The sequence below is a fragment of the Geotrypetes seraphini genome, chromosome 1 (assembly GCF_902459505.1).
Source record: "Geotrypetes seraphini chromosome 1, aGeoSer1.1, whole genome shotgun sequence".
NCBI classification, from domain to species: Eukaryota; Metazoa; Chordata; class Amphibia; order Gymnophiona; family Dermophiidae; genus Geotrypetes; species Geotrypetes seraphini.
The window spans coordinates 126,685,103-126,704,808 of record NC_047084.1 but is presented as its reverse complement, the minus strand read 5'-3'; the positions used below and the strand labels follow the sequence as shown (position 1 = coordinate 126,704,808).

At 43.8% G+C, this 19,706-nt stretch overlaps 1 protein-coding gene across 3 annotated transcripts in view; it reads right to left on the bottom strand.

Annotated features, from left to right (window-relative positions):
- The window catches only part of USP53 (ubiquitin specific peptidase 53), a 262,672-nt gene that overhangs the window by 6,432 nt on the left and 236,534 nt on the right, over nucleotides 1-19,706 (bottom strand). For all 3 annotated transcript variants that reach the window (XM_033938073.1, XM_033938084.1, XM_033938093.1), the window contains one exon: nucleotides 1,145-1,241. In XM_033938073.1, the coding sequence (XP_033793964.1) occupies nucleotides 1,145-1,241 (97 nt within the window). The remainder of the gene's footprint in view (nucleotides 1-1,144; nucleotides 1,242-19,706) is intronic.

The following is a 19,706-nucleotide window of genomic DNA, read 5'->3' as shown; positions in this document are numbered from 1 at the left end:
TTCCTATTCATGTAAATTTCAATAGATAAAAACGATGTAACTTTTGCCTCCTTTCCTACCCAGTCATGTTATTTTTGATCTTAAATGTATTGTATTGACTGTTTTAAAAAAAAAAAAAAAATTCTGATTATGTTTTGTATTGTCTGTAATAAGTCTAATTTGTCAAAATTATATGTGAAACCACCATCTGTGGCTTTTAGTATGTACATCGCCTAGATATCACGATAGGCGATTCATAAAATGCTAATAAACTTGAAACTTGAAACTTAAACTACTGGTCTTGATGGACCATGGGTCTGACCCACTAAGGCTATTCTTATGTTCTTAAATACAATGCTATAAAAATTATAGTCTTTTTACAACAATGACTATCAAAGTTGCTATGGAAAATTTTATGTAAATTCTTTACAACCACTAAGTGCTATAAAAATAATTTTAACCACACAGAGTGAATGACACACTGTACAGGAAATCCCAGTGCTGTACAAGCCCAAATTACCTGCCCCTACAGATGCTGCTATTCCTTCATTCAGCTGTCTAAAGCAAGATACCACTCAGTGGTACAAAATGCTGCAGCCAGACTGATCACAGGAGCTCCTAAATATGATAACATTACACCTTATCTTCGACTGTGACATTTAGAGTGCAATTTAAGATTTTGATGATGTCATCAATTCTTGTATGGTACCATTCCAGAATGTTTGCCATCCTAAAAGACCCTTCAGCTATGAAGAGGGGCAATGTTAATCCGAAATATATAGAAACTTGTGTAATGACCTTTTGCTGTGTTGGGGTAAAGTTATGGAATCCACTGGTAGGACAGTTAAGGAAATGTGTTGACAGAGGAACTTTTAGAAAATTCTTAAGCACATATACATCCATTTGTCACTGCTATTTTATAGGGCCTGACTCACTTTGATCGAAGATTTATTGTCAATTTAAATCTTGATGTCCGATTGTCCTTTTGTATTGTTTTACGTATTATGTATGTTTGATCTTATGTAAATCACCTAGGGCTAGACGGTATAGAAATTTTAAATAAAAATAAATTATCATCACCACATAGACTGAAAGCTCTGGATCCCAAAAGAAAACCAAACGGGTTGTGCATGCACAGAACAATGTGGCAAAGACTTTGCATTACCTCCGTAAGGGAGCGTTGCTCAGCTGCTTGTGTGAATATGCAGATATATTCTTCATTCCATAATCCTCCTCCAACTCACTCTGGATCTTTTCCAAACCTAAAACACAGATTTTTAAGTAAGCCTTTGTTTGATGTTTCATTTACAAGTTGTTTATAGAACTGCAATACAAGAACCTTCTTCACCACTGTATAGCATCTGGCTGCAGGTTAATTTGCTACATCAGAATCTATTTTCCTAATCCACTTTGTTTATAAAATTATTTCAAATCTTCCACCTTACTCAATGATAATACAGTAGTCATTTCCAATGGACATATCCATTACCCTGCCACCATCTCTCACACTTAAAGGAAGCAACGGTTTTATATATGGATGGGGCATGAGGAGTAGTGGCTCGTGGCCAGTAGGGGGTGATGTTTATGGAACGGTAATGGAATGGATATGATAGTGCAGTATTTTTGTGGAGTTTTTCTACAAAAGTGCCTGTTTTTCGTATGATTCTGGGTAATTCTAGTTAGATACAAACATATGTGTTAGTTAAGGCCACACCCAATAGAAGCGAACAAAAAAAGGTGAATAAAAATCTAAATATAAATGTAGCTAAAGCCAGAAAAACACACTACAGATTAATATAAGGGAAAGAATGATGTTCTTTTTGTGTACTTTGCTGTTAGGCTAGATCATGGAGGAAATCATAAGGGTTACATGGAATCCATCTTGATTCTCTGTCTTTTCTATATCTTCTCAGTCTTTGGAATCCATTTTGTTTTCCAAGTGTTTGTTCAGGCTCTCAGCATCGTGGAGTTAATTAATACCACATGACTACTTCCCCATGCTGCTCATCCACGTCGGAACGAATGACACTGCCAAGAACACCCTGGAGGACATAGCCAGAGACTTCGGAGCTCTGGGAAAGAGGCTGAAGCAGACAGGAGCACAGGTAGTATTCTCTTCAATTCTTCCTGTTAGGGGCAGAGGAAGGGACAGGGACGAACGTATCGTGAAGACGAATGAGTGGCTACAACGATGGTGCCGGGAAATGAACTTCGGATTCCTGAATCACGGAGAGACACTACAGGGACCAGACGGACTCCACTTGACCAACAGAGGTAAGAACGTCTTCGGACACCGACTAGCCCACCTACTTCGAAAGGCTTTAAACTAGGTAAGTCGGGGGTGGGTACCCACTTTTACACCAGAGCAGTAAGTAACAATCCTGATGTGGTGAACCAAAACTCCGCTTCTAAGTCTAAGGTAAGTACCCTTACTGCAAAAGAATTGCTAGGAGACACTTTAACTCAAATGGGTGGTTCTCTGCATGAGCTTAGTAAACAAAAAGAGTGGAGAGCTATGTATGTTAACGCACACAGCCTAGGGAATAAATTTCTAGAACTGGAAACAGAAATAGTTAATGCAGACCTAGACGTAGTAGCAATTTCAGAAACATGGTTCACAGACTCTCATGGGTGGGATATAACTATACCAGGATACAACCTGCTTCGCCAAGACAGAGAGGGTAAGTTAGGAGGAGGGGTAGCACTTTATATCAAAGAAAACATCAAGACAACCAGAATCACAGATATCAAGTATACTGGGGAATCCATCTGGGTAAACCTGGCCAGAGGCGGAGAAAAATGCCTGTATCTGGGTGTCGTGTACAGACCTCCAAGACAATCGGAGCACAAGGACATTGAATTAATTGAAGACATAGAGAATATCACCTTACGGGGAGACGTTGTTCTGTTGGGAGACTTTAACATGCCTGATGTAGATTGGAACACACTCTCAGCGACTACTTATGATAGCAGGAGGATATTAACGTCCATGAAGGGAGTACGACTCAAACAATTGGTATTAGAGCCCACTAGGTCCCAGGCCATCCTGGACCTGGTACTTACGAACGGGGAAAGCGTCTCAGAAATCTCGGTGGGAGAACCGCTAGCCACCAGTGACCATAACATGGTATGGTTCAACCTTAGGAAAGGCTTCCCTAGATCACAAACAAAAACAAGGGTACTCAATTTCCGGGGCACTGACTTCACACGCATGGGAGACTTCGTCCATCAGACGCTTCAGGTTCAAGAAGTAACGGAGAATGTAGAGGTTATGTGGTCAACCTTGAAATCGACCCTTCATGAGGCAACTATCCGCTACATAAAATCAGTAACTAAACAACAAAGAAAAAAGAAACCCCAATGGTTCACTGATGAGGTCTCGTACCTCGTCAAGGATAAGAAAAGAGCGTTTCTCTTGTACAAACGCACCGGGGAAAAAGAAGCAAACATTGAATACAGGACAAAGTCTGCAGCGGTCAAAACAGCAGTCAGGGAGGCCAAACTTCGAATGGAAGAAACTCTAGCGAAGAACATTAAAAAAGGGGACAAATCCTTCTTCAGGTACATTAGCGACAGGAAAAAGAATGCAGACGGGATAGTACGCCTTAGAACGCCAGAAGGGAATTATGTGGAAACAGATTCTGAAAAAGCCAAACTACTGAACGATTACTTCTGTTCAGTCTTTACCTGCGAGGCGCCAGGGCACGGGCCACGGCTGGAAGCAAAGGAAAGCAAGGAAGACCTATTCCTGAATTTTGAGTTCACACCAGCTGATGTTTACAGAGAACTTTCAAGACTCAAGGTGAACAAAGCCATGGGACCGGACAATTTACACCCAAGAGTGCTCAGAGAGCTGTGCGATGTTCTGGCGGAACCGTTAGCCATGCTCTTCAATCTCTCCCTAAGTACGGGGAGAGTCCCTCTGGACTGGAAAACAGCTAACGTCGTTCCTCTGCACAAAAAGGGTTGCAGAGCAGAGGCTGCGAATTACAGACCGGTGAGTCTCACATCAATAGTGTGCAAACTCATGGAAACTCTACTTAAAGGTAAATTAGACACGATAATGGATGAAGGGAATCTAAGGGATCCCTGTCAACATGGATTCACCAGAGGCAGGTCATGCCAATCCAATCTTATAAGCTTCTTCGATTGGGTGACAGGAAAGCTAGACTTGGGAGAGTCTCTGGACATAGTGTACTTGGATTTCAGTAAAGCTTTCGACAGTGTCCCACACCGTAGACTACTAAACAAGATGAAATCAATGGGTTTGGGTGAGAAACTAACTGCATGGGTCAGTGATTGGCTGAGTGGAAGACTTCAGAGGGTGGTGGTCAACGGCACCCTCTCTGAGACATCGGAGGTGACTAGTGGAGTGCCGCAGGGCTCAGTCCTGGGACCATCCCTTTTCAACATATTCATAGGGGACTTGACCCGGGGGCTTCAGGGTAAAGTAGCACTGTTCGCCGATGATGCCAAACTGTGTAACATAGTAAGTGAAAGCAACCTACAGGATAGTATGACACAAGATCTGATCACGTTAGAAAACTGGTCCTCGACATGGCAGCTAGGCTTCAACGCTAAAAAATGTAAGGTCATGCATCTCGGCAGAGGAAATCCATGCAGAACATACTCCTTGAATGGAGAAACGCTAGTTAGGACCTCAGAGGAACGGGACTTGGGGGTAATCATCAGTGCAGACATGAAGGCTGCCAAACAAGTAGAGAAGGCCTCATCAAAGGCAAGGCAAATGATGGGATGTATCAATAGAAGCTTCGTCATCCGTAAACCTGAAGTCATAATGCCACTCTATAGAACCATGGTGAGACCCCATCTGGAATACTGTGTGCAATTCTGGAGGCCACATTACCGGAAAGATGTGCTTCGAGCTGAGTCGGTCCAGAGGATGGCCACTAGGATGGTTTTGGGGCTCAAGGGTCTCTCATACGAAGAAAGACTGGGCAAACTGCAGCTCTATACCCTAGAGGAGCGCAGGGAAAGGGGTGACATGATTGAGACATTTAAGTACGTCACGGGTCGTGTCGAGGTGGAAAACGATATATTCTTTCCCAAAGGACCCTCGGTCACAAGGGGGCACCCGCTCAAACTCAGAGGAGGGAAATTTAGTGGCGACACCAGGAAGTATTTCTTCACAGAAAGGGTGGTAGATCACTGGAACAGACTTCCGGTGCAGGTGATCATGGCCACCAGCGTGCTCGACTTTAAGAATAAATGGGACATCCACGTGGGATCCCTACGAGGGTCGAGTTAAGGAACCAGGTCATTAGCATTCAGACTTAATGGGGTGGGTCAATAGAGTGGGCAGACTTGATGGGCTATGGCCCTTTTCTGCCGTCATCTTTCTATGTGCTTGCTTTAGACTGGTTAGGAAGATAACATGTCCCAAACTAAGATATAACAGGAATTCAATATAGTTATGAATGAAAATTATGAATGTATGGAAGGCTTGGCCAAGCAAGTATGAATCAAGCAAATATGACTGGAGTGAATGTATGACTGTATATTGAACAAAAGAATGGGTTTTGAAAAACATATGATATATCTTTGCAACCTAAAGAAATCCTAATGCAACATCTGGACATAATTAACAGTCTCTAGCATAGAGAGGGGGAACCAGCCCCTCTTCCTCCAGACTAAGGCTTCTGTGTAATGGCTATGTAATTTGAACCTGTCAGTTTAGCTTCTCTTTTCCTCTAAGGCTGACAACTTTTCAGCATGGAAGGGCTGAGAACTTTTCAGCATCTTTTTAACAAATAATTTCTCTTAATATACTTTTGTGAAAATTATGAGTTATATTCAGAAACGACTATAAGCAAACAAATGTACTTTTCTAAAACTTTTGTCTTTGTCTAATTTGAAACACCTCCTTTGTTAATTGTTATTGGTTGAGACACTGATGATGTCACTGAGCCAAAAGTATATAATAGAGTGACTTGAGATATTAAGGTGAGCTCGTTATCAGAAGGCCAGCATTTGGCAACTATAACGATCTCCCATTAGCGCAACTGTTAATGCAAGCAATTATGCTTTATTCTTTTGATCTCATAATGGAAAAATAGAAACAATAACTCAATAAATCTTAACTATAATTTTTAAAACCTTGTGCTGGTGTCATTTTGCATGTTTTTTTTATTATTTTTCAAACCTTGAGCTTTCAAGAAGGCGCCGATGTCCCTTGCTCAGGCATTTGGGACTACCATATATATTTGAATACAAACAGATTTTTGGGCCAAAAAAATGGCCCAAAAATGGGGGCCTTGCTTTATATTTGAGTCCTCTGGTCTGCACCCGTGGGTCTACCTTAAGCCCTGGTGGTCCAGCAGTGAGCTGAGACAGGAACAATCTTTCTCACGCCCTGTCCTAGCCAATTCTGAACCACCCTGCCTCCCTCCCAGACCCCTCTATTCCTTACCCTGGTGGTCTAGTGCAGTGTTTTTCAACTCAGTCTTGGAGTACCCCCTTGCCAATCACGTTTTCAGGATATCCACAATGAATATGCTTCACTACTAAACCACCAGGTATGGTAAGGTAAGGTATAGAGGGGTCTTCTGGGAGGGAGGCAAGGTGGTTCAGAGTCAGCTGGGATAGGACATGGGAAGGATCACTCCTGTCCTGGCTTACCAGGTGGAGTTTATAACCCTGTACAAGTTGTTGGTGAGACCTCACTTGGAATACTGTGTCCAGTTTTGGAGGTAGTATATGTACAAGTGTGTAAAAAGACGAAGCGTTTCAGAGGAAGGCAACAAAAATGGTACAGGGTTTGTACCATAAAACATAATAACCAGAACCAGCAGTTAATCAAACAAATGATTTGACAACGAACTGCTCCTACTCAAAAGACAATGTAGACAACTAGAAAGAAAAGGGAGAAAAACTAACCTAGAACATACGAAAACCGCCTGGAAAAAACTAAACAAACTACAATTAAAGGATAAGAGAAAAGCACACTACACCAACCCCTACCTGACCACTAACGATAACTCCCCCCAGCCATTATCTTAGCAGAACACTTCAAGGACAAAATTACAAATGCCAGAGCCACCCTCAATGGTACCCCAACCCACCTAAAAGAAATCACAATACCCCCCCACAGAAAAAGACTCAACTGCATCTGACAGAACCTGATTCCACTTCCCCACTATACAATGGTCTGACCTTAAATTCTATACAAAGTACAGCCAAGCAACCTGCGACCTCAACCACTGCCCACAATATCTCTTAAAAATCTCTAGCACAAAATTCCACGCCCTTCTCTTACATAGGATCTCACGTATGAAGAAAGACTGAATAAACTACGGCTGTACTCACTTGAGGAACGAAGAGAGAGGGGAGACATGATTGAAACGTTTAAGTATATCACGGGCCGTATCGAGTCGGAAGAAGATATCTTCTACCTCAAGGGACCCTCGACCACCAGGGGGCATCCGCTGAAAATCAGGGGAGGGAAGTTCCATAGCGACTACAGAAAATACTTCTTCACTGAAAGAGTAGTGGATCATTGGAACAAACTCCCACTGCAGGTGATTGAGGCCAACAGCGTGACAGATTTTAAGAAAAAATGGGATATTCACATGGGATCCCTAAGGGAGTAAAATCAGGGGGGTGGGTATCTGGAATGGGCAGACTTGGTGGGCTATGGCCCTTTTCTGCCGTCTTTTTCTGTGTTTCTAATGGATACAAACCATGCTCACAGACGGCCTATTCCCAACTGACCTCAGCAAAATCATCATCACCCCAATCCTAAAAGAGCAACGGATCAATCATCCAACTACAGACCCATCGCCTCAATACCTCTCTATGTCAAACTCCTCACAAACTATCTGGAAGACCACAACATATTCCACCCCACGCAATTGGGCTTCAGAACCAATTTCAGCACAGAGACACTGCTAGGCTCCCTTATTGACAAAGCTAGACAACACCTCGGCACAGGCAAAAAAATGTTGCTCATACAACAGAATCTGACCGTAGCATTTGACCTGGTGGACCATAGCATCCTACTGCAAATTTTGGTCACAATAGGAATCACTGAAAAGGTATACTCATGGGTTTGAAGGATTCCTAAAATCCAGAACATACAGAGTAAAATTCTGGCAAAAAACATTAAAAAGGGGGACAAATCCTTCTTCAGGTATATTAGTGACAGAAAAAGGAACACAGGCGGGATAGTACGCCTTAGAAGACCGGACGGAAGTTACGTGGAAGCAGATTCCGATAAAGCCGAACTACTGAATGAATACTTCTGCTCAGTCTTCACCTGTGAAGCACCGGGACACGGTCCCCAGTTGAAGGCAACACAAAGCACAGAAGACCCGTTTCAGAATTTTGAGTTCACACCAGGTTAAGTTTACAGTGAACTGGCAAGACTCAAGGTGAACAAAGCCATGGGACCAGACAATTTGCACCCAAGAATGCTCAGAGAATTGAGCGATGTCCTGGCGAAACCGTTGGCTGAGCTATTCAATCTCTCCCTAAGTAAGGGGAAAGTTCCCCTGGACTGGAAATTAGCTAATGTTGTTCCTCTGCATAAAAAGGGTTGCAGGGCAGAGGCTGCGAATTATAGACCGGTGAGTCTTACATCAATAGTGTGCAAACTCATGGAAACACTAATTAAAAGCAAATTGGACACGATCTTGAATGAAGGGAATCTTCGGGATCCCAGTCAGCATGGATTCACCAAGGGTAGGTCCTGCCAATCCAATCTCATCAGCTTCTTTGACTGGGTAACAAGAAAGTTGGACTTGGGAGAGTCTTTGGACGTCGTGTACCTGGACTTCAGTAAAGCTTTTGACAGTGTCCCACACCGCAGGCTGCTAAGCAAGATGGAATCGATGGGGTTAGGAGAGACACTAACTGCATGGGTCAATGAATGGATGAGTGGCAGACTTCAGAGGGTGGTGGTTAATGGTACCCTCTCTAAAACATCGGAGGTGACCAGTGGAGTGCTGCAGGGCTCGGTCCTGGGTCCACTCCTTTTCAACATATTCATAGGGGATCTGACTCAAGGGCTTCAAGGTAAAATAACACTATTCGCCGATGACGCCAAACTATGTAATATAGTAAGTGAATGCAGTTTACAGAATTATATGGCGCAGGACCTGCTTACATTGGAAAGTTGGTCCTCAACCTGGCAGCTTGGCTTCAATGCTAAGAAATGTAAGGTCATGCACTTCGGAAGCGGAAATCCATGCAGGATGTACTTCTTGAACGGAGAAACTTTAACTAGGACTTCAGCAGAATGAGATTTAGGAGTAATCATCAGTGCAGACATGAAAACTGCCAATCAAGTGGAGAAGGCTTCATCTAAGGCAAGGCAGATATTGGGTTGTATCAATAGAAGTTTCGTCAGCCGAAAGCCTGAAGTCATAATGCCGTTGTACAGGGCCATGTTGAGACCTCATCTGGAGTACTGTGTGCAATTCTGGAGGCCACATTACAGTAAAGATGTGCGCAGAATTGAATCGGTTCAACGGACGGCCACCAGGATGATCTCGGGGCTGAAGGGTCTCTCGTACGAAGAGAGACTGAACAAATTGCAGCTCTACACTCTTGAGGAACGTAGGAAGAGGGGAGACATGATCGAAACATTTAAGTACCTCACGGGACGTGTCGAAGTGGAAGATGATATTTTCTTTCTCAAGGGACCCTCAGCCACAAGAGGGCACCCGCTCAAACTCAGGGGCGGAAAATTTCATGGCGACACCAGAAAGTATTTCTTCACAGAGAGAGTGGTTGATCATTGGAACAAGCTTCCAGTGCAGGTGATCGAGGCAGACAGCGTGCCAGACTTTAAGAATAAATGGGATACCCATGTGGGATCCCTACGAGGGTCAAGAGAAGGAAATTGGGTCATTAAGGCATAGACAGGGGGTGGGTAAGCAGAGTGGGTAGACTTGATGGGCTGTAGCCCTTTTCTGCCGTCATCTTCTATGTTTCTATGTTTCTAAAGTCAGATAAAGAAAAATCAGAACCTTGGTCCAACCCTTGCGGCATACTCCAGGGATCCCCACTATCCCCTACTCTCTTCAATCTCTACACTGCCTCCCTTGGCACTTGCCTGGATAAACTAGGCCAAATTTCTTATAGCTATGCAGACAACATCACCATTCTCATACCTTTTGATCAACCAAAACTCTCCATGACACACACTACACCGAACACTTGAAACAGTAGCAACATGGATAAAGGATCACAAACTGAAACTAAACCCAGACAAAACAAAATTTATCCTCCTCGAAAATAACAATCAATTAGCCCATTCAACCCTAAAACTACTAGGAATGATAAGACAGATGCTGCACCATGCAACCACAAATCAATAAAACAATACAAAAATCATTTGCAGTTACGAAACTTAAGACAAGTTTGAAAATTCTTCAACAGACCACAATTCCAGCTCTTAGTACAAATCCTAATCCTAAGTCTTCTAAACTACTGCAACATTCTCTATCTACCCTGCCCAGCAACAATGACAAAACAACTACAAACTATCCAAAACACAGCACTGAGACTTATCTATTCATTGAGGAAACACGACCACATCACAGAAGCATTCCTCAACTCACACTGACTTCCAATTCCGGCAAGATTACTATTCAAATTCTACTGTCTACTATTTAAAACTATAAACGGTGACATGAACAACCGCCTCATCCAAACTACCTCAACTAGACGTAGGAAAACCCACACCCCATTCGCACACCCTCCAAATCAAAGAAGTTAAATGGCTTCCTAGTCACAAAAGCAGTAAAACTAGACAACCAGAATTGCACACAGTATTCCAGGTGGGGTCTCACCATGGATCTATACAACGGCATAATGACTTCAGGCTTACGGCTGACGAAACTCCTGCGTATGCAACCTATGATTTGCCTTGCCTTGGATGAAGCTTGCTCCACTTGATTGGCAATCTTCATGTTCTCACTGACGATCACCCCTAAGTCTCGTTCTGCTTCAGTTGTTGTTAGGATCTCGCCATTAAGGGTGTAAGTCTTGCATGGATTTTGGCTGCCCAGGTGCATGACTTTGCATTTTTTGGCATTGAAGCTGAGTTGCCAGGGCCTAGACCAGCGCTCCAGTAGGAGTAGGTCGTGCATCATGTTGTCGGACATTGAATTTATGTCTGTTGTGCTTTTGCCCACTACATTGCTTAGTTTGGCGTCATCGGCGAATAATGTTATTTTACCTCGCAGCCTTTCTGCCAAGTCTCTTATAAAGATGTTGAATAGGATCGGGCCCAGGACCGAGCCCTGCGGCACTCCACTGATTATCATCCTAGTGGCCATTCGCTGAATCGACTCCATTCTCTTCACATCCTTTTGATAATGTGGCCTCCAAAACTTAACACAGTACTCCAGGTGAGGTCTCACTATTGATCTGTACAACGGCAGTAGCACTTCAGGCTTACGACTGATAAAGCTCCTTCTGATGCAGCCCAGCATTTGTCTAGCTTTTGCTGTTGCTTTCTCCACCTGATTCACAGCTTTCATATCTTCCCAGATGATTACTCCTATGTCCCGTTCTGCTGCAGTTCTGGTTAGGTTTTCACCATTAAGGGTGTATGTTCTGCGTGGATTTCTGTTACCAAGGTGCATAACCTTACATTTTTTGGCATTAAAATTCAGTTGCCAAGTACTGGACCATTGTTTTAGTAAAAGTAGGTCCTGCTCCATAGCACTGGGCATGATTGCGCTATCAGGTTCTGCTGCGCTGCCTACACTGTTGCATAGTTTAGCGTCATTGGCGAATAATGTAATTTTATCTCGAAGTCCCTGAGTCAGATCACTTATAAAGATATTGAATAGTATTGGGCCCAAGACCGAGCCCTGTTGTACTCCACTGGTCACTTCTGATGTTTTTGAGGGAATACCGTTTACCATTACCCTTTGGAGTCTACCACTAAGCCAGTCTTCTACCCAATGCAGTCAGTGTTTCTCCTAGGCCCATCGCGTTCATCTTGTTCAGTAACCTACAGTGTGGGACACTATCAAAAGCCTTACTGAAGTCCAAATACACGATGTCCAGGGACTCTCCCTTATCCAGTTTCTTTGTTACCCAGTCAAAGAAGTTTATCAGATTGGATTGACAAGACCTTCCCTTCGTAAAGCCATGCTGGTGGGGATCCCTTAGTCCTTCGTCATCCAGAATCGTGTCCAATCTGTTTTTGATCAACGTTTCCATAAGTTTACATACAATTAATGTGAGACTCAGTGGCCTGTAATTTTCGGCCTCTGACCTGCATCCCTTTTTGTGGAGCGGGATAACGTTTGCAGTTTTCCAGTCCAAGGAAACTTTTCCCTTTGTTAGGGAAAGATTAAAAAGCTCAGCCAACGGTTCTGCCAGAACATCTCTCAATTCCCGAAAGTACTCTGGGGTGTAGATTATCCGGGCCCATGGCTTTGTTCATCTTTAGCTTTGATAGTTTGTGGTAGACATTGCCCGTGGTAATTGCAAAGTCCTGGAATAGGACCTCTGAGCACCCTTTTGTCTGTGGCTGAGGTCCGGATCCTGGTGCTTCGCAGGTGAAGACCGAGCAGAAGTAGTTATTGAGTAGTTCTGCTTTGTCTGCGTCCGAGTAAATGAAATTGCCGCCAGGTTTCCTTAGGCGCACAATACCGCTCGGGTTCTTCTTCCTGTCGCTAATGTACTTAAAAAAGGATTTATCCCCCTTAACACGTCTTGCCAAATTTTCTTCCATTCGGAGTTTGGCCTCCCTGACTGCCGTTTTAACATTTCTAGATTTCGCCAGATAGGTTTCTTTAGCTTCTGGCCGTTGCGAATGTTTGTAGGTTACAAATGCTTTTTTCTTTTGCTTTACTAGTTCTGAGATCTCTGCTGAGAACCACTTTGGTCTGGTTTTCCTGTGCCGTTTACTCACAGTTTTTATGTATATGTTGGTTGCTTCTTGCAAGGTTGATTTCAGAGCCGACCATAGCACCTCCACACTGTCTGTCGTGCTCAGGTTTAGCAGTGCTGTGTAGACATAGTCCCCCCATGCACTGAAAGTTAGCCCCTTTAAAATTTAGGACCTTGGTTGTTGTATTTGACCTAGTGATTCCTTTCTTCAGATGGAACCACACCATGTTGTGGTCACTGGATGCCAAAGCTTCTCCTACTGACACCTCTGTGACACTGTCCCCGTTGGTGAGGAGCAAGTCCAGGATCGCCTGATCCCTGGTGGGTTCTAGTACCATCTGTTTGAGATGTGCTCCTCGTATGGAGGCTAGTAGCCTCTTACTGTCACTTGTTGTAGCTGATAGTTTGCTCCAGTCCACATCGGGCATATTGAAGTCTCCCAACAGCACTGTCTCTCCACACAGTGTGATGGTCTCAATGTCTTCAATTAGTTCTTGGTCCACATCGTCCTTTTGTCTTGGTGGTCTGTACACAACCCCAAGATACAGGCATTTGTTATTGCCCATGGCAAGGTTCACCCAGAGGGATTCTCCCTTATACTTGATGTCTGTGATTTTAGTAACTTTGATGTCTTCTCTAATGTATAGAGCTACTCCTCCCCCTGATTTGCCTTTTCTGTCGTGACGGAGTAAATTATATCCTGGTATGACCATATCCCATCCGTGGGACTCCGAGAACAATATCAAGGTCGGCATTTATCATTTCTGTTTCCAGTTTCAGAATTTTATTGCCCAAGGTACGAGCATTAGCATACATGTCTGTCCATACTTTCTGCTTGCATGGAGCGTTTTCTGCCCGAGATAATTTGTCCCCTTCAATCTTGCCTTTATCACTCTTAGTATTTCCTCTGTCCCCTTCATTAGTCATGCAAATTTTTACCCCAGGCTCCAGGATGGAGTCTCTGTCTCTCCCTCTGTCTCCTTCTTTGATGACGCGAATACTTACCTCAGATTCCAAGGTGGAATCTATCCCTCTCACACCGTCTACCTCTGTACTGATGCGAAATGTTTTGTCCTTCTTGATCTTGCCCTTGTAACCCTTGAAATTGCCTCTGTCCCCCTTTGGTATTCGCGCGATTACTTACCTCAGGCTCCAAGATGAAGTTACTTACCCTACTAGTATGAGAGTGGGTCCCCTCCCCCGGCTCACCTAGTTTAAAGCCTTCCGGAGCAGGTGAACCAGGCGTCGTCCCAGGATATTCTTCCTTCTTCTGGTTAAGTGTAGCCCATCTGGTCCCTGCAGTCCCTGAAGTCTCTTTCCGTGGTCCAGGAAGCCAAAGTTCATCTCTTTGCACCATCCCCATAGCCATTCGTTTGTCTTCTGGATTCTTTCTTCTCTAGCTCTTCCCTTGTTTCCTTCCCTTGGTAGGATGGAGGAGAAAACCACCTGCGCTTCCATCTGCTTTAGCTTTGCACCTAAGGCTCTAAAGTCTTCTGGTATCTTCTCCGGTGAGTTCCTGGCTGTGTCATTTGTTCCAACGTGGATGAGGAGCATCGGGTGGTGGTCTTGGGGCTTCATTATTTTTCCTACGCATGCAGCCACATCCCGGATCCTGGCTCCTGGTAGACAGCAAACCTCTCTTGATTGTAGATCTGGTCTGCATACCGGTCCCTCAGTTCCCCGCAGCAGAGAGTCCCCAATAACAACCACTCTGCGCTTCTTGAGGGGGGTGCTGATTTGTTGCTTCTTGAGTTGGGGGTCATCTGCTAGGTTTCAAGAATACACTCCTGAATATCCTCCTGAGTTCCGCTGTGGGGTCCTTCTTGTAGGAGTTGAAATCTGTTGCTCAGGGTGATTTGTGGGGTTGTTGTGCCTGCATGAAGATAACAAAGAGGAGGACCACCTTCTGTGTTTGCTTGCAGAGGTGACTTGTATGGTCTTTGTCCCGAACGTGGCAAGAGACAGGTGAAGGTTCAACCACCCCATTGTGTTGATCATGTTATGGTCACATACTCCAAGTGGGGTACTGTGCAGCTTAGGAGGGAGGGGAAGGTATCTTAACTGATACCACGTATCATCCCCATCATGTTTGGCATGGTGGTGACCTGAGCTTACACGGAGTGGTGGGTGGAGCTCTGGTCACCTTGTTGAGCAGACAGGATATTCCCTTGCACTTAGTATGCTGCTATTGCCACCCTTAAAGTCACTGCTAATTCTACCTCTACAGCAGCCTCTGTATCCTATTCTGCTTGTATGAAAATATTCTCTCACTGCTGTGCCTGTGGACCCTCTAGTAATGGTCTCATTTACCCCAGGAGTCCACAGTATGATAGGGATTTTCAGCATAAAGAAGAGATGACTGAAAGGAGAGGCTAGAGGTCTAAAAGAGTGGTGTGGATAAGGGAAACAGGGAATAGCTATTTACCCTTTTAAACTTTATTAACCCAAGGAAACAATTTGGACACTTTTTCATTCAATTGTGAAATTATAAGTGGAGGAAGTAGTCTGGATTTAAAAAGCGCTTAGACAAGTTTCTGTAAGAATAAAAATCACTTTTGAACAGCTTTTTGTTCAATAAAGTTATGACAACATATGAGCATCATAGACTGTATACTACTGTCTTTTTTTCCATCTACTGCCCTAATAAATACCTTGTACTTATTTGCCTAACTAGTTAACAATAGAGAAATTGCTGCTTTGTCACTGCTTAACTGTATAGATGGCAACGCTATGCCTCAAGTGTAACCACAGGGGGGCAGCAGAGCTTCAGAAGCTTAAGTTTGTCACCATGGAATGCATTCCACCAGAAACCACCTCCCACTGACACCAGGAAGCAGCTTGTGCGCTCAGGCGTGTAGCTCTTAAAAATAGATGGGCTTTATTTCTATTCTGCTGACACCAAGATCCATGCACGGCTAAAAGCAAAGAGGGATTCTGCTGCAAAGGCAGGCTCAGAGTTCTTCACAAACCTAAATATGGTAGATGTTTGTGCTCAATATGGAAGAAAGCACAAAAGCCTTATCAGAGATGATAATAAATTAAGCCTACAATGCACAATTAAGTTTCCTTAAATAAGCAAAATTTATATGATGCACAACACATATTACAAGCCACTACTGACAAAAGAAAGGGAAGATAACGTATTAATACACAATGATTGCAAACCAAATGAGTGGATACTGCCAAGGGGCACAACAGGTTCTCTCTCAGAATACTAAAAGGTGTACTGACTATACCAGTGGTCTCAAACTCGTGGCCCGGGAGCCACATGCGGCCCCACCAGGTACTATTTTGAGGCCCTCGGTATGTTTATCAATCACAAAAGTAAAATAAAACAGTTTCTGGATCATATGTCTCTTTAGTTATAAATTACAATATTATTATTAAAACTGAGCTAAAAGGAAAGATTTATAAAGAGTTTTACCTCATGCAAAATTGTCATTTCTTTAATAAGACATTAACTATTTTTTTTCTGAGGCCCTCCAAGTACCTACAAATCCAAAATGTGGCCCTGCAAAGGGTTTGAGTTTGAGACCTCTGGACTATACACATCAAAGCTCTAAGTAGAGTGCAAAGGGTAGATGTGACTTGCGATGAAGCTACTACTAAGTAGTAGATTTAAAACAAACTAGAGAGAATATTTCTTCATTCAACATGTAGTTAAACTCTGGAATTTGCTGCCTGAGAATATGGTGAAATCAGTTAGCTTAGTGGGGTTTAAAAAAAGCTTGGATAATTTCCTAGAAGTCCAAAGACCTTTATTAAGATGGATTCCTAGGATAAACAGCATAGAATCTGTTTTACTACTTGGGACCTGAGTTGGCCACGGTTGAAAACAGGATACTAGGCTTGAAGGATCTTTAGTCTGTCCCAGTATAGCAATTCTTATGTTCTTATGTGAGCCAAGTCTAGGACAATTGAGCCATTGTGACATCACTGGTGGCTCTTAGGCACTGGTGGAATGAGGCATTATGGCATCAAAATCTCAGCTGTGGAATGCTGTCAGTCTTTGGGTTTCTGTCTGGTACTTGGGACCTAGGTTGGTCACCATTGGAAACAGAATACTGGGCTTGATGGACCTTTGGTCTGACCCAGTATGGAAATTCTTATGGTCTTACAAGGCACTACATGAAAGCACACAATGTCCCACTAAACCAGAGCGTCCCAAACAGTGTTTTTCAACCGCTGTTCCGCGGCACACTAGTGTGCCGCGAGATGTTGCCTGGTGTGCCGTACGGTGCAGACACTGATTAGGCCTCAGGCCGGGTCCCGCACGCGCTCCCATGAGACTCCCCCGGACCCCGCTGCTGTTCAGTTTCGATCTTCTGCTCTGACGCAACCGGAAACAGGAAGTTGCAGCAGAGCAGAAGATTGAACACTGAGCAGCCGCGCGTGCATGTCGCCGAAAAACAAAACCTACAAACTAAGGTGAGGCGAAGGGAGATAGCTGACTAAACAGTAGGATTGATTGGGCAGGCGAGTGGTGGCTGCGGGGACCGTGCGATCGCTCGTGTTCCCGGCTCAAATTGGAAGGAGGGAGTGAAAGGGAAAAGGATTCTGGGCCAAGGGGATGAAGACGGAAAGAAAAACCCACAGCAGGAAAGAAAGGGAAGGACAGGCAGGTGAGCCAGATGCTAGAAGCAAGGGGGGGGGGGGAAGAAAGAGGGAAAAAAGCTAGATGGGGTTGAAAAGAAGAGACACGCTGGTATGGAAGAGGAAGATAGGGGAAATCTGGACACAGGAAGGTAACAGAAAGAGGGGAAATTATGTGCATGGGGCATAGGGACAGTGACATAAAGGGGACATGCCATGGGGATGGTATATGGACACAGGGGGGGGGCAATGACAGATACATAGGGGAGATATTAGAAATGGAGAAAATAGGAGCACAGAAGCGAGATGGTTTGTGGGGATGGGACAGGGACCGAGCTCACAGGCTCCAGTGGCTTGCACAAATTACATTGTAACGTGCCATGAAAATAAGAGGGAGGAAGGTAGATAGATAAGCCACGTGAGAGGAGCTGAAGGGTAGTAGAAAGGAACAGATGGTAAAGGAGGGAGGGAAGGGTGGTGGTGGAAAGGAATAGGACAGACATTGAAGGAGGGTGGAGAGGAACAGACCCCGAAGGGAAATGTGGAAGACAGAGTGGGAAGAAGACAGATGCCAGACTATGGGGGAGCAGAGGGAAGAAGATGGGTGCTAGACCAATTGGGGGGGGGGTGAAGGGAGAGGCACAGTAACAGCAAATGGAAGACGTAGAGAGAAGACACACAGTGGATGGAAGGAATTGAATGAAGATGTGGAAAGCAGAAACCAGACAACAAAGGTAGAAAAAAAAAATTATATTTATTTATTTATTTTTTGCTTTAGGATAAAATAGTATATTAGTTGTGTTGATAAAAATTTATAAACAAAGCCCTGCCAGCTGAACATCTCTTTCTCTAGTTCAGCAGCAGGAACTTTGATTTATAAGAAAGGAATAAGCTAAATATTACAGTACTAAGGCTTATATGGATGCAGCGGGGACGGTGACGGGGCGGTGAATGGGCGGTGAAAGGGATGGCGGTGACAGGGCGGTGAAGGGAACGGCTGTTGACGAAGAGCTACGTGTGTGTCTTTCTTCGATTCCAGCCAGAGTATCAGCTTTGTGTTCAGCCAAACAGGCCCAGGTTTCGCACTGAATAAAGTATTTTATAATTTTCACTATTCTGTTTACTTAATATTTCATAATAAAGTAATTATAAAATACTTTCTTTGTGTTTATTTGATTCCTATTCAAGAGAATTACTTTATATATAGTCAATATAGGCACAGAGTTAAATTTTTAACATTTTCTAATGGTGGTGTGCCTCGTGATTTTTTTCATGAAACAAGTGTGCCTTTGCCCAAAAAAGGTTGATAAACACTGCCCTAGATGAATCAAAACCCATATTTAGGGTTACAAGCTGGGTGGGATACCTATAGGTGCATCATACTTCTGTACCTCTGGGGGGGGTTGCAATTTGGCCATAAACATAGTGTCACAGCCACAAAAAGTTTGACAAGCGGTGCATTACACAAAAGGTATAGATAAAAGATGTGGCATAGAACCTTTAAAGACCTATTAGTCATATGCTATAGCAGGCACAAGGTAATTTTATTTGAAGGTCATCCCATGGATCACCTCCACATACTGGAAAGCCTATAAAAGACAAGTAGAAAGTACAACTGCAACAGGAGCACAGTTGCCTCCCTAAATATGTATTAAAATGCATATACAGTAGATGTTTGTCACACCTTTAAAATAGGTGGGGGTCAGAATGCATGAACAAGCTGACAGTTCGACAATTTAGTCCAAAAAATACAAGATCGTCTAGAGAACTCAGGATCTTAAACTCAATTCATAAAAACACAAAGCCAATGTGTATCAAGCAAAACTGGAAAAATGTTGTCATTTAGCAGTGTTATGATTGATCAGTCTGTAGTTTTCTGCCTCCAATTTGTCAAGGGGACAATTTTTCCAAAAGGGTTATTTTTGCACTCTTGAAAGTAATGAACCTTAGTCCTAAACCAGGGAGTGCAGTAGCCTAGTGGTTAGTGCAGCGGCCTGAGAAAGAACTGTTACTTACCGTAACAGGTGTTATCTGGGGTCAGCAGGCAGATATTCTCCCATGTGGGTGACATCATTCCCGGAGCCCAAGTGTACGGTCACTAAGTTTTGAGAAATGTCACGACTGACCACACTGCGCATGTGCGAGTGCCTTCCCGCCCAATGCCAGCTTGTGGCACCTCAGTTCCGTAAGTAAGCTAAGAAGCCAACCAGGGGAGGTGGGTGAGATGTGAGAATATCTGCCTGCTGTCCCTGATAACACCC